Source organism: Cotesia typhae, unplaced genomic scaffold (assembly GCF_013202065.1).
Source record: "Cotesia typhae breed Kobodo isofemale line unplaced genomic scaffold, CoteBio_Ctyphae contig_36, whole genome shotgun sequence".
NCBI classification, from domain to species: domain Eukaryota; kingdom Metazoa; phylum Arthropoda; class Insecta; order Hymenoptera; family Braconidae; genus Cotesia; species Cotesia typhae.
The window spans coordinates 1,622,381-1,635,787 of NW_027423744.1; the positions used below are offsets into that span (position 1 = coordinate 1,622,381).

Here is a 13,407-nt window from a genome sequence, read left to right on the forward strand (position 1 = left end):
TCAAAAATTTTTTTAAAATATTTTTTCAGTACTGATTTAATTAACAAAAAAAACCTCAAAAATTGTCTAACATCTGCTAGTTTCAGTACGGTAAAAATATTGTTGAAAAATTAAATTACTTTGCATACTTTATTATATTAGTTGTTGTAGACGCAGCTTTTTTTTTAGTTTTAGGCGATTTTGGCTGATCTGTGGAATTCTTTATTGCTTTCTTAGTCTTTGGAGACGCAGCGGCTTTCTTCTTTGGAGACTTGGCTTTATCAGAGATCTTTTCAACAGGCTTGGGTTTTTTAGCAGCCGCAGACTTCTTCGCAGGTTTTTCAACTGGAGCCTTGGGTACATCAGCAGTTTCTTTAGCTGCTGGCTTTTTGGCAACTTTTTTAGCGGGAGATTGTGCATCATCTGCAATTTTTTTAGTACGTTTCTCACCTGCAGACTTGGTTTCATCAGTTTTCTTAGCAGGTTGTTTTTTGGTAGCTTTTTTAGCTGGAGACTGGGCATCATTAGCAATTTCTTTAGCTGTTGGTTTCTTGGTATTTTTTTAACTAGAGACTGAGCTTCATCAGCAGTTTCTGCGGTACTTTTTCAGCTGGAGACTTGGTTTCACCAGCAGACTTCTTCGTTTGTTTCTGGGCAGCCGGGAGTTTCTTCTTAATTTTAGATGTTTTCTCGGGTGCAAGTTTAAATGATCCACTAGCACCAATTCCTTTGGTTTGTATCAATAATCCTTTAACGACTGCTGATTTGATGAACTTCTTGATCAAAGGTGCTATTTTTTCAACATCAACTAGATATGTAGCATTAACGTACTTCTTGATAGCTTGAAGAGAAGATCCTCCACGTTCATCAAGAATTTTGATCGCTGTTGTAACCATGTCGGCAGTACTTGGATGAGTTGCCTTATTTGCAACTGGTTTCTGGGCGACTAGCGATTCTGAAGCAAGTGGCACCTTCTGAACCTTGAATGAAGATTCACTTCTTGTCGTCATCTTAAATCTTGAAAACTATCACGAGTAATTTGACAAAACTTGTTCGTATGGAACAAAATTAAAAAAACTAAATTTTGATAAAGCTAGTAACGGCTTTCAATGTTGATGATGAAATTAGTGACGATTTTTTGAACTAGTGGCGCTGCTGTTCCCAGTCAGTACATGAAAATGAAGTTAGCCGACATTTCAAAATTTTTAGAAATTTTTTTTTTTTGAAAAAATTTCACTTAAACAATTAAAAAAAAAATTCACATGTAAAAAACTTGAAAAACTATAAGTGCAATTTTTTATAAATATCTTTTTAATTTAAATGTAATTAATAATAAAAATCAAAAATTTTTAGACATCTGCTAACTTCAGTGTCATGTCAATACACACTGACCTTTACACGGACCATGGAGAGAGACTATCCAATTTCTCCCTAAAATTTTTGACATTGAACTTAGCTGTCACTTGATTTTTTAATTTTCTTGAACAAAAAAATTAGTTCTAAAAAATTATTTTTAAAAAATTGCATTTTTAATTTATTAAAATTTTTTACAAGTCCATTTTTTTAATAATTTATTTTTGCTCTAATTTATTTGTTACAAAAAATTAAAACAATTGTCAAGTGCCAGCCAAATTTAATGTCATAACATTTTTTCAAAATATTTTATCAATCTGTTTTCAAATTTGACATTTATTCCAATTTTTTTTTTGTATATTACTTTTGGTGTATTTTTAAAGTTGATTTTTTCTGATAATAAAATTTTTTAGCCCAAATTGTAACTGTTTTTATGATGACAATAAGGTTAGTCGACATCTGAAAATTTTTATAATTTATTTTATTGAAAAATTATTTAAAAAAAAACTTAATTGAAAAAATTTCACCTGTAAAAAGTTTTAAAAATTATACGTACAATTTTGATGACATTTAATTTAGCTGTCACGTGACAATTTTTTAATTTTCTTCAACAAAAAAATTTGTTCTGAAAAATTATTTTTAATTTTATTAAATTTCTACAAGTCCATTTTTTAAATAATTTTTTTTGCAATAATTTATTTATTAAAGAAAATTAAAAAAATTGTCAAGTGACAGCTTAATTTAATGTCATGCAATTTTGTAAAAATATTTGTTTAGTTCTAATTTAATTAATAAAAAAATCAATAATTGTTGAACGCCGGCTAATTTTAATATCATGTTTTTATGTTATCTAAACTTTGAAGACAAAAAATTCTTCAATATTAAAGTTAATTTTTTTTAGAAATCTATATATATTGTAACCGGTCTTATGTCACGATTTAAAGGCATGGTGAAAATAGCATTGTCCCAAAAATTTATACATGTATGCATGTGTGCCATAACGCGCCACTTTGGTCACAGGTCTTCGTATAACATTAAAGTTAGCAGTCATTTGAAAATTTTTTAGTTTTATCTAACAAACAAATTTGCTCCGAAAAATTATTTTTAAAAAATTAATTTTAAAATTTACACTATTTTTTTCAATTTAAGCTATTATTCGCCTACTTTTGATATTTTAAAATTATTTCATGATTTTGAAAATTAAAAAAAAATTTTATTTTTTCACATTAATTTAAAAACTCTATCATTGCATCTCAGGTATGGCCAAATGGAACCTTATTCAATAATTATTTTTTTTTTTTTATTAATCAAAATTTTCGACCCTGAAGCCTTATATAATGCGCATGCATTAGTAGTAATGTTAATTTATTGGAATTAAGTAACAATTATTTTAGTTCTAGTTATTTCGATCCGATTATTTATTCTTGATACGCCAAAATATTAATGATAATTAAAATCCTAAACTTAAGTTCATATTTTTAAATTTCTTTAGTTTGTATGTAATATAAAATGACATTTTTTTATCCATACATCTTCAATCAAATCGATTTCAACGAGCGAACAAAATAATTGATTGATATGTTATCTATTTTTCAATTATTATTTATTGAAAGTGTAAAAATTGACAATTATCATCGTACATAAAATTAATTCACTATCGCTAAGACATAACACTAAACAAAAAATCACAAAAAAAAAAGTTAAAAAAATGTACGATTACTTAATCCATTTGTTAAAATTTAAATAGTAAATATTTATAATTATTTATATCAATTAAATATGTTTATCACCGATTGGTTAATATTCTTATAATAATGCTTATTACTATAAATTAGTAGTTGTAAATTACGATAATGTTGAATCAACGGCTGCACGAGAGCCACGAATAGCCCGTGGTCCTGAGTTTAATGACAGACCGCCTCCACCTCCGCTATTATTATCGCGAGGTTTATAATTATAAGTATTCAATTCTTGCGGATCCTGTGATGATTTTATAGTTTGCTTTGACTGTGGCCACGGACTTCCAGCTACTGTCGACATTATACCAGGAATGTCGTCATTTTTATGTGTTTTATCGTTGTTGCCTGAAATACAAAAAAATATATGGTTTTTTTTTTATTAAAAAATTAATCAGATAGTTGGATTTTATCCGAAAAATTTTTTTATGAAAATCAGTTATTATTGATGACCTGAATCATAACGACCCATTATATTTTGTTGAATCTTAAATATGAATTGTAGACCCAATTTTTCAATGTAAAACTTTTCTACACGCCCCGTCATGAATTTGAAGTTTGCTTCGTAAATTTCAATTAGTAATAATAACAAAGTCTTTGACCGTGGACTTATATTCCGTGTTATCAAAATTTCTCGGGCGCAAATAAATAGTTCTTTTAATTCCATCACTTCTCTTGATTGTAGCATCGGTCCATTCAATGAAATCTGTAAATAAATTAATTTTAAATACTATAAAGTAATGAATAAAACATTGTAAGTTTTATATTAAGTGTAGTAATAAATTTATTTAAAAATATAACTTTAATTAGCTACCTGAATTACTACTAACTCGATTTCCTCTTCACCAGCTATCTCTAACAGCATTTTTAAACATACTACTAAAGGTAGTTCTAATACTTTAGGTGGTATATTTTTATCGATGGTATATCTTATTCGACAATATGCTTCTCCGAGGATAAATACTAAATTTAAGAAATGGTCACGATTTTTCTTAAACAATTCCACACGATCTGGAAATTTAAAAAATTACAGCTAAGATATAAATTACAATTGTGAATCATAAATCTTTTGTCATTAATAAATAGAAAATTGATAATTAACACGTTTTATCAAATTTATAATAAAATTTTCATTTTTTAAAAGTTATTTTAATTAAAAATTAGAAAATTATAACAATAGCCAGTTTTGAATTTTGAGTTGAAATTGAAATAAACGTTAGTTCGTTTTATATGGAGAATAAATTTTTTTATTTAATGATTATTATTCTAGTTTTATGTGTTAATTAATTTAAAGATTAAAAAAAATTTTTAGCCAAAATCGAAAAAATTAATTAATTTTTGTATTACAAAATTTTAAAGGTATTCAATATTTTTGAAGATAAGAAGATAATTTTACAGATTAAAATGTATGTTTAGCTGAGTAAATTAATGAAAATAAAACTCTCAATTGATATGTACTATTTATAATTTCATGCTCAAAGCACCATGGTGCTAATTGTAATTTTTGTACCTTGAGTGCTTTTTTGAACTGAAAAAGTATTTTTAAATAACTGTTAAGGGGGATAGCCACTGTGTTAATATGCCGCCATTTTTTTTTAAATCTAAATCTGCATTCAGATTATAACGCAGTTAGGTTTTTTTGTTTTAGATAATCCGTTTTTGAGTTAGAGATGAGACCGTAGTAGGGGAAATTTTTTTTTGGTGCTCCACAAAAATCCTTATAACTTTGTAACATGATATTTTTTAATAAAAATGCAGGAGAATGATCTTTAATGTATACTTTATAGAACAAAAAAAACCCGATCCCCGAATTCCTTTATTATCCCAGTCAAAAAAATCTGGAAGACGGTTGACTTCCCGATTTTTTTTAATTTTCAATTTTCTTAGCGGAAAGTTAAAAATTTCCGAAAATCACCTATTTTTTCGATTCTCACAGTGGCTATCCTCCTTAAGAGTACTTTTTATCATGACACTGAAAATACTAGACATTCAATTAAGTTTTCGTTTTTGAATCATCAAATTAAATAATAAAATTTAGTGACAACTCCATAAAGATATTTTTGTTTTTCAATTTATACATTTTCAAGTAATTCTATCGAGTTATAATAAATTTACTTTTCGATACCGAAAAATTGTTTAATGCCTACTATTTCTCATATCTATAAAATAAGATGATTAAAAAATATTTTTACTTTCATAATAAGGTTGAAGGGATCCTAAAAACGGCGCAGTAACATTAGTTCTATTTGTAAATGCTAATACCATTTTCAAAGCAAAAGCTCGATCTCTTATAGCTTTCTTAGTAGCTATTTCTAAGTTCCTGTAAAAAATCAACATTTAATAAGAAAAAATTTTTCAAATATTAACAATAATGATGTAAATAAAAAAAGTAATTGTCATTACTGTAAAACATCTGGCGGTGGACTAAAATTGATTAAATTAGCAATCGGACTATTGGGACTCTTAATAGCTTTAGCATCGGTAATATCTAGCTTATTGATACGTTCTATCCATTCATTGTCAGCATCATCATCGACGTCATTTTCAACAGCATTGGGAACTTGTGGAGGCTCCAATTGTTGTCCAGGTCGGCGTTCATTACCTTGTGGATTTTTACCCCAACCCCTTCCTCTTCCAATAGATGTCATTTTTATCTAAACAATACAAATTAATTTATTAATCAATTATTTTAGACTAAGATTGAATTTGTTTTTTTTTTATTTTTCGTGAAAAATAAACACCACCAAAAAATCAACTAAACTTAAAATTGCAAAAAAAAATTTAGTAACTGATGTTAACGTGTGATTAGTTTAATTATTAAAGAAAAAAATAGTAACTTACTTTTTAGTAAAATTCAACTTTTTTACTGAAATTTATTACAATAAATTCCCTCCAGAATATCGGTGAATTTTGTTACCACGGAGGCTAGATATAAGGAGGACGATCGACATAGGTAAATGTACAGTTAGTGCGTCCGGAAAACTGAGGATAGATCATTTTCAAAAAGAAGCCGCTAGGGCGTCACTACGTTCGCTAATGTCCGGATCATGGCGTCCGTTTGTTATTGTTTATTAATAACACCAAATTGACATTCAGTTAGTTAATTAGTTTTTTAATTAATAATCAAAGTGATAATAGTTTAAAATGGTAAATAAATGTATAGTTGATGGGTGTTTGAGTGGCCGGATAAAAGATCGTAATAAAAATTAAAATTAAATAGTCGAAACACGTCTTTATTTATTGTGCCACAGGTAATATAACCTAACTTAGTATTTTTGTAAGAAATAATTTTTATACTAATTAAATTTATATTAATTAAATGATTATAAAAAAATTTTACCTATAGAAATTAAAGGAAATTATAAGTGCTCTTTTTCAAAATATTTTTTTAAATAATTTATGTTACAAGAGTCCCAAAAATTTTTATATCAGTAGATTTTAGTATCATTTTTGATCAAATTAAAAAGAAATTGTAAAAAGGTATAACGTAATTTTTTTCTTCTTAGAATTAGTTTTAAAAAATTGCATCGTTACCATTTTTTGGAGCTAACGTTTTACTCAAAGTAACTTATCAAAATTATTTCCAAATATAACTTCATGTCAATTTTTTGTTTGTTTATTCAAGTGTCCAGACTTGTTAAAATTGTGGTACTGTGGATTAAAGCAAGATCTCACCCCAAAAAAAGATTATGTCTGTGAATTACATTTTAATGATCAAGATATTATTAAAACTGATAAAATATTATTGACTACTGGAATTTATGAAGAATTACCTCGAAAAAGATACTCGCTAAAGCCTGATGCTATTCCGACGTTGAATCCGAACCGTGTAAACAAAGCTTGCAACAATGAAAATAACGAAGCTCAGTATATGCAATGCCATTTATTAATTACAAATGACCATAAAACTAACTCACCACAAAACCAAGAACCAATAATTAGTAATGATCTCATAAACATAATTAATTGTGAGTCACCAAAACGCATTGACGTATTTGAAAATTTTGAAGAAAATGATAATTGTGAGAACGAAATGCAGGTAAGAAAAATTAAAATTTCGAATTATTACTCTGCAACTTAAGATAAAAGCACAAACAATTAGGAGGCCTAATTACTCTTGTTTGTTAGAATATTTATTTAAGTACTTGAGATATTGAGAAAGTGAAGCTCCCTGCCTTCGTGGAGCAAAAAAATAGTATACACTCTACGGGAAGTAAATAAAAAAGCCTCAGATCACATATTTGTCAACCTCGGCTTCGCCTCGGCCGACAATTACATGTGATCTGAGACATTTCTTACTTTTCTTCCGTAGGTGTGTAATATACTATTATAAATAATAAGAAACATTCACTATAAAAATTATCAAGTTTACTCGAATTTATTATAGCAGTGTATGAGAGTTAAATTTGAAAAATATTGTTATAAAACAAATAGTCTTTCGAAAAGAAATTATTAATTATTTTTTTTTCATATTCACGTTCTTTTCTCTATTCAATTCTTTAAAACAAAAGTAAATGAAATAATTAAAGAATCATGTTATAAGATATTTCAATAAGTCAAACAATCTGAATTATGAATATGTTAAAAAAGTTAAGTCTTTAGACATGTCTCTTATATCGTCTCCTATAAATTTAGAACTATTATTACAAAAAAATAATCATTAATTTTTGTTTATTTAATCATTTCAAGCCACGTGAGTTATCTACTCCTGAATTACGTCTTGAGAAATGTTCTTTATTAACAATTATCAACGTGTTGAAATTCAATGCTTTGCCACAAAATTGGAGTTGGACAATAGATTTAGTTAATCCAAAAATATAGTTTTATGTCATTTAGATAAAGTATCCATGAATTTAAAATTTCGTATAAAAATAAGTGAAGACTTCAATATATCAGTAAGAATTTTTAGATCTTGTAATTTATTTTTCACAGTATAAACATAAAGTTCCGAACGTTGGTTGCTAACGAATGTTCAAATTTCTTCGAAGCGAACATTACACAGAAATATATCAGTTCTCAAAGTTATTTTCTCGATTTTTTCGCGTATTTTTGAAGATTTTGATAGAATAGCTTTCAAGAATTTTGAAAATTCATAAGAATCTAATGTTCGAACGTCAGTTTTTTTTTTTTGTGGTAATGTTAACATTATACTTTTGATTAGTTACTTAACTTGAAAACGCAAGAGTCGGTAGAATTCAATACCAATTTTTCCCAAATATCTGATTTTGGGAGTTTTTGAAGGAATTGGAAAACTGTGAGTTATGTGAAGGGACTGGATTACTTTTCCATTTTTTGGCTACGGACATTAATTTTTTGTTATTAATAAATTTAAAAAATTTGCTATCGATTTTCCATGTTTAAAAAATCGATTACCAAACTTAATAATTATTGTGTATCTTAAGTACGGAGCACATTAGTATACTCTACAATTGCCTAAAAATGATAATTCTAAGGTTTTTTATTACTTGTTAAATGAACTTTACTAGTATCATTTCTCATTAATAATAGATGTTCATCGGCGTGTTCTGGTGTGTCATTGCCTGACGAACAATATAAGAAACAAATGAATCTTTTTCGATGCTTTGCTTGTCGGCAATTGAGACGGAAATTGCAAAATCGATCGTACAAAGTCAAACCCGACATTAAAAGTTCGTACACTGACTTGAAGTACCAGGAGAGCCTGAAAACTAAACAAATTCAGCGCCTCAAACGTAAAGTAGGTATTTACTTATTTATCGTTTCTTCATGTATACTTGATTATTTACAGGTTGTGAGTGTTTAAGATCAATATTCTTTTATTTTTTTCAATAAACTTAAAAGTTTGATACAATGCTCGTTACATTACATTATCATTTCGTCAATACGGTTTAGTTTGTGAATACAAATTTAATCAACTACAATCTGAGAACTTAAATTAAATCACCTGTAAATGCCTATTTAACTATTTAACCCTTTACAGAATGAATCACTCATCAAAATTATAGAAACGCAACGACTTAATTGTATGGCAATTAAAGATGAAGCTCTAAGAGCGGAAATTTCTATTTTGCCTCCCGTGCAACAACTAGCAATTCGTGCTTGTTTTAATGCAGTAAAAGCTAAAAATGCCAAACAACGAAGATATACGGTTGAGTGGGTTTATGAATGTTTGCTACTTGGTATAAAAAATGCTGCGGTATATGAACGACTCAGAGAACGTCAAATCCTCCCTCTTCCCTGCAAAGACACCCTTAACAAATATATCCAGAAGTTGGATAGCGCTTTTGGTTTCCCTAAAGCCATATTCGACACTCTTCGTATTAAAAGTTCACGTATGGAACCACATGAAAAACGGGGTATCCATGCACCATTCCTGTCACACTTTACTACTAACTGCAAATCTTAAAAATGCAAATCTTAAAAACGCAACCATTTTAACTATATCTAACAACTCTACTTAGCTATCGAGTATGATTATATTAACAAATCCGAGCGCATAAGTTTTTAGCTGAAAAAGTAATTCGTATTTGATATTTTTAAATAACTCTTTAAAAGCTTCATTAACTTTTAACAGTAGCTGGCTATTATTGTTAGACTACATCTGATTCACATTTATTTCATTCTAACAATTTTTATTTTTTCTCCTAGGTACCCTTTTAATAGATGAAGTAGCTTTAAGTGAAGCCGTGAAGCTAAATCGGAGAACTATGCAGCTTGATGGTTTTGTAGACTTGGGGGCACATACTCCGGAAAATTTAATCAACAGTCGGGCTGATCATGCCTTAGTCTTCATGTACCAACCTTTTCAGGGTAACTGGGTGCAAGTAGTTGGTAGCTTCCTGAGCAGAAATTCTGTCACGAGTGCCATTCTTCACAAATTACTCATTGAATGCATCGTATTACTGGAGAATGCTGGGTTTTATGTTGATGTCGTTACTTCTGATGCAGCTCAATGGAACAGAGGAGCATGGACACTTTTCGGTGTCAAAGATGGACAATGTAGCTGTGATCATCCATGCAATTTTGACCGCAGACTTTGGTTTATTTCGGATTTTCCACACTTAATAAAATGTTTCAGGAACAAAATTATGAAACGATTGTTTTTTTGGGTAAGCTTCTCTTATAATATGATTTTTAACACCAGTGTACTGTTATTCACGATTGAATTTTCAATTTAGTTAGCATTGGAATGAATATATTCATAAGTGACCTATTTAATTTTACAACTATCAAATTTTTCAATGATTGTATTTAATTATTTATGAAAATGTTATTTATTTTTAGACTCCAGATGGTTTTGTAAGAAAAAGTCATTAGGAAGCTTTATTATTGCATGAAATTTATCTGAAAGCCAATCTAAAAATAGCTTATCAACTAACTCCCCAGCATTTAAATCCAGAAGGATATCAAAAGATGAATGTCCCGTTGGCTTATCAGGTAATTATAATTATAAAGCTGCGAGAGTAAGTTAAAATGAATTTAAGATTATCATTAACATCGAGGTAACTGGCCTAATATTTATCTTTAATTTCTAACAATTCATATTATAAATAGCTGATTCAGTTAAAATAAATAATAAGATGTATTTATTCTTATTTTGATAAAAATTAATTTTTATAAATTTTCAATCATAACAACTGCTTATCTAATTTTAATGAGAAAAATTAAAACTTTTTGTTTTTAGCTTTTTTCGAAAAATATACAAGTTGCAATGGCGACTTATAAGAACGCTACTCCTGAGCTCAGTGATTGCGATCCAACAGTGGTTTTTATTAAAAGAGTAAATGATTTAATTGAAGCCATGAGTTCACGTACTCCTTTGAATGCTTTACGTTTAAATGATAATTGTCCCCGAAAAAGGTAATTTTTAATATATACATTAGGTCTTTTGATAGCTTCATACAATTTTTTCGCAATAATAAAGCGAAAATTATAGTTCTAAACGGAGAACCATTGTCAACATAAAACCATCATTATACCATGTGTACATGATCACATATTATAACCAATATTGGAAAATATTTATAAAGTATATATATGTAAGTATATAACTATAAAAATAATTTAAGACACTCCAATCTTATCATGACATTATTCCTACTAATGTTTGCACATAATCCAGTCTCGCAAGTTTACTTACATTTTCAATATGAAACTTATTAAACGAAACTTCAAATGATAGTCAAATTCAATGAATTTGAGTTTATTAGTTGCGGAAGTTCCTAATCTTTATCATAGCTGATATTCTCTTGGACTATGTATCCTATTTTCTGAAACATGCATTTTTCTAGAGTAATTTCTACTACCATAAGATAGAGGATAAATAAGTAATGCTATTTATTTTTGCTAGGTAATAAGTGATTTTATTGATTATCTGAAGATTTGGGAAGCCAAAGCTAATGAAGAAAGAGAACTTTATAAAAAGAAGAAGAAAGGCAAAAAACAAAAATCAAAAATGAAAATGAAGTTGATGATAAATTTTTTTCGCAATTACTCCTAGTACTCTTACTGGATTAAAAATTACGTTACAGGCTACTTTAGAGCTAAGTGAATTTTTGCAAAAAGAATGTAATTTTGAGTACTTGATGACATCGCGGCTTAATCAAGATCAATTAGAAGTATGTATTAATCGTTGGATTTTTATCAAATGAATAATTAAAAATTGTTATAGTAAATATTCTTTTTTTTTAATATTTGAATCTTATTTAATTTATAGAAGTTCTTCGGTATAATGCGGAGTGTTTGTCGTTGCAACGATCATCCGGATACAATCCTTTTCGGGCAAGTTTTTCGATTATTGTGTTCATATTCATTAGTCACGCCGCCGAAAGGGTCCAATGTCACAGCTGGTGAATTACTACAATCTTTAATGCAGTCCAAAGATTCTCTGGCTACAGCTAATGCATTAAAAAAATTGGCTGAATGAAATTGACGCTATTGTTGAAAATGGTATTTCTAGTAATAATTATTCGTCTAGTGATGATAATAATAATACATTTTCTCATCCAAATACCTCTGTGGCTAAAAAACCCTTTGAAAGCTTGTTAGACGAAGATAGTGATGACGATAATGATGATACTATACCGTCATTTATTAGAAAACCATTCGAAAGTTTATTAGACGAAGATAGTGAGGATGATATAGAGGACGATGATGATTTGTATCACGATAATCATTATCCGTTCGAAAATTTAACTGAGGTTGACGATTCTTCTACTGAAAACAACATTAATCATCATAATCAAAATAAAATTAATATTGATTCAAATGAAAACTTTTTACAAAGTGAAAATGATTGGGAAGGAAGTAATAGTTTTCGTGATGACCAGCATTACCATCATGATTATGATGTTGTTTCCACCAGTGATGGTATAGTTGCTTATATTGCTGGATATGTTGCGAGAAAATTTCAGCGAATGACTTCTTGCTGTGAATGTATTGAAACATTACGCTCTGCGAATTCCTCTGAACGTGATCGGGTCATATAATTAATGAGCAATGGTGGATTAATTTTTCCCAGTGAAAATTTATTCAGACTAATTAAAAATTGGAACAAATAGTTTTAACCGTAGTTGGTACTAAAACTGTTAAAATAAACACTATGCACCAAGTGCTAGAGAAAATAGCAAAGCTAAATGCCTCCCCATCCTAGGATGTGATGAACACAAAAAGGAGCTTACGGCTAAAATATTGAATAATTTTGTAATTATGAGAGGTAATTTTTAGCTAATCTTATCAACCGAACTCTTAACGAACGAAAGATGATGGCCAAGAAACATCGTAAAATTTCTAAACTAGCTTAACTTATTAAACTCTTCAGTAATATTCTACTTTCAACATATATACGCTTATTAATTAAGAATAAAATTACCTAAACTATTTGAATACTTTATTATTATTATTATTATTATTATTATTATTATTATTATTATTATTATTATTATTACTATTACTATTATTATTATCCCAATTCGCAACTAAAAATGAAATTTTAATGTTTTCTTTTGATAAATGTGATTGTACATTGCATTCCGCGTCATTTATTTAAAAACCTGACATTAGAGACACTTGCGCACTCTAGTGGTGAAAGATCTGTCCTCCAATTTTCGGACGCTTGTAATACATTACGATCGTCCTCCTTATATCTAGCCTCCGTGTTTGTTACTTTATTCCGCATTCATATTTCATAACCTATAAAAACATTTCGTGTCACCATTTCAATTTATGAAGCGCGGGAAATTCAAAATTTAAAAATTATTTGAGAAAATATTATAAGATTTAATTAAATTTTCACTTATACAGATAATAAATATTAATAATTATCGATTATCGCAATAAACAATAGAAAATCAACGATTAT

The 13,407-nt window shown here is 28.4% G+C and overlaps 2 protein-coding genes across 3 annotated transcripts; both read right to left on the reverse strand.

The window, feature by feature from the left end:
* Positions 1 to 536: 536 nt before the first annotated feature.
* Positions 537 to 1,104, reverse strand: LOC141526760 (histone H1-I-like). Its single transcript, XM_074241846.1, has one exon. It carries the CDS (start codon positions 987 to 989, stop codon positions 546 to 548), a length of 444 nt encoding a protein of 147 aa, XP_074097947.1. The 5' UTR covers positions 990 to 1,104; the 3' UTR covers positions 537 to 545.
* Positions 1,105 to 2,914: 1,810 nt separating this feature from the next.
* Positions 2,915 to 13,223, reverse strand: LOC141526751 (uncharacterized). 2 transcript variants are annotated; one of them, XM_074241835.1, is made up of 7 exons: positions 13,205 to 13,223; positions 5,910 to 5,977; positions 5,472 to 5,722; positions 5,261 to 5,388; positions 3,883 to 4,079; positions 3,522 to 3,774; positions 2,915 to 3,416 (listed from the first exon to the last, which is right to left on the reverse strand). In XM_074241835.1, exons 3-7 carry the CDS (start codon positions 5,714 to 5,716, stop codon positions 3,178 to 3,180), a joined length of 1,062 nt encoding a protein of 353 aa, XP_074097936.1. In that variant the 5' UTR covers positions 5,717 to 5,722; positions 5,910 to 5,977; positions 13,205 to 13,223; the 3' UTR covers positions 2,915 to 3,177. The 2 variants fall into 2 exon arrangements, with proteins under 2 accessions (XP_074097936.1, XP_074097935.1); XM_074241834.1 differs by lacking the exon at positions 13,205 to 13,223 and having other exon boundaries at positions 5,910 to 6,027.
* Positions 13,224 to 13,407: the final 184 nt, after the last annotated feature.

Excerpts from the sequence above, each read along its gene's own strand:
- LOC141526760 (XM_074241846.1), bottom strand. The coding sequence starts at position 989 with ATGACGACAAGAAGTGAATCTTCATTCAAGGTTCAGAAGGTGCCACTT.
- LOC141526751 (XM_074241835.1), bottom strand. The coding sequence starts at position 5,716 with ATGACATCTATTGGAAGAGGAAGGGGTTGGGGTAAAAATCCACAAGGT. Across the intron at positions 5,389-5,471 it reads CCACCGCCAGATGTTTTACA|GAACTTAGAAATAGCTACTA; the intron begins GTAATGACAATT and ends GATTTTTTACAG. Across the intron at positions 3,417-3,521 it reads AATGGGTCGTTATGATTCAG|GCAACAACGATAAAACACAT; the intron begins GTCATCAATAAT and ends TTTGTATTTCAG.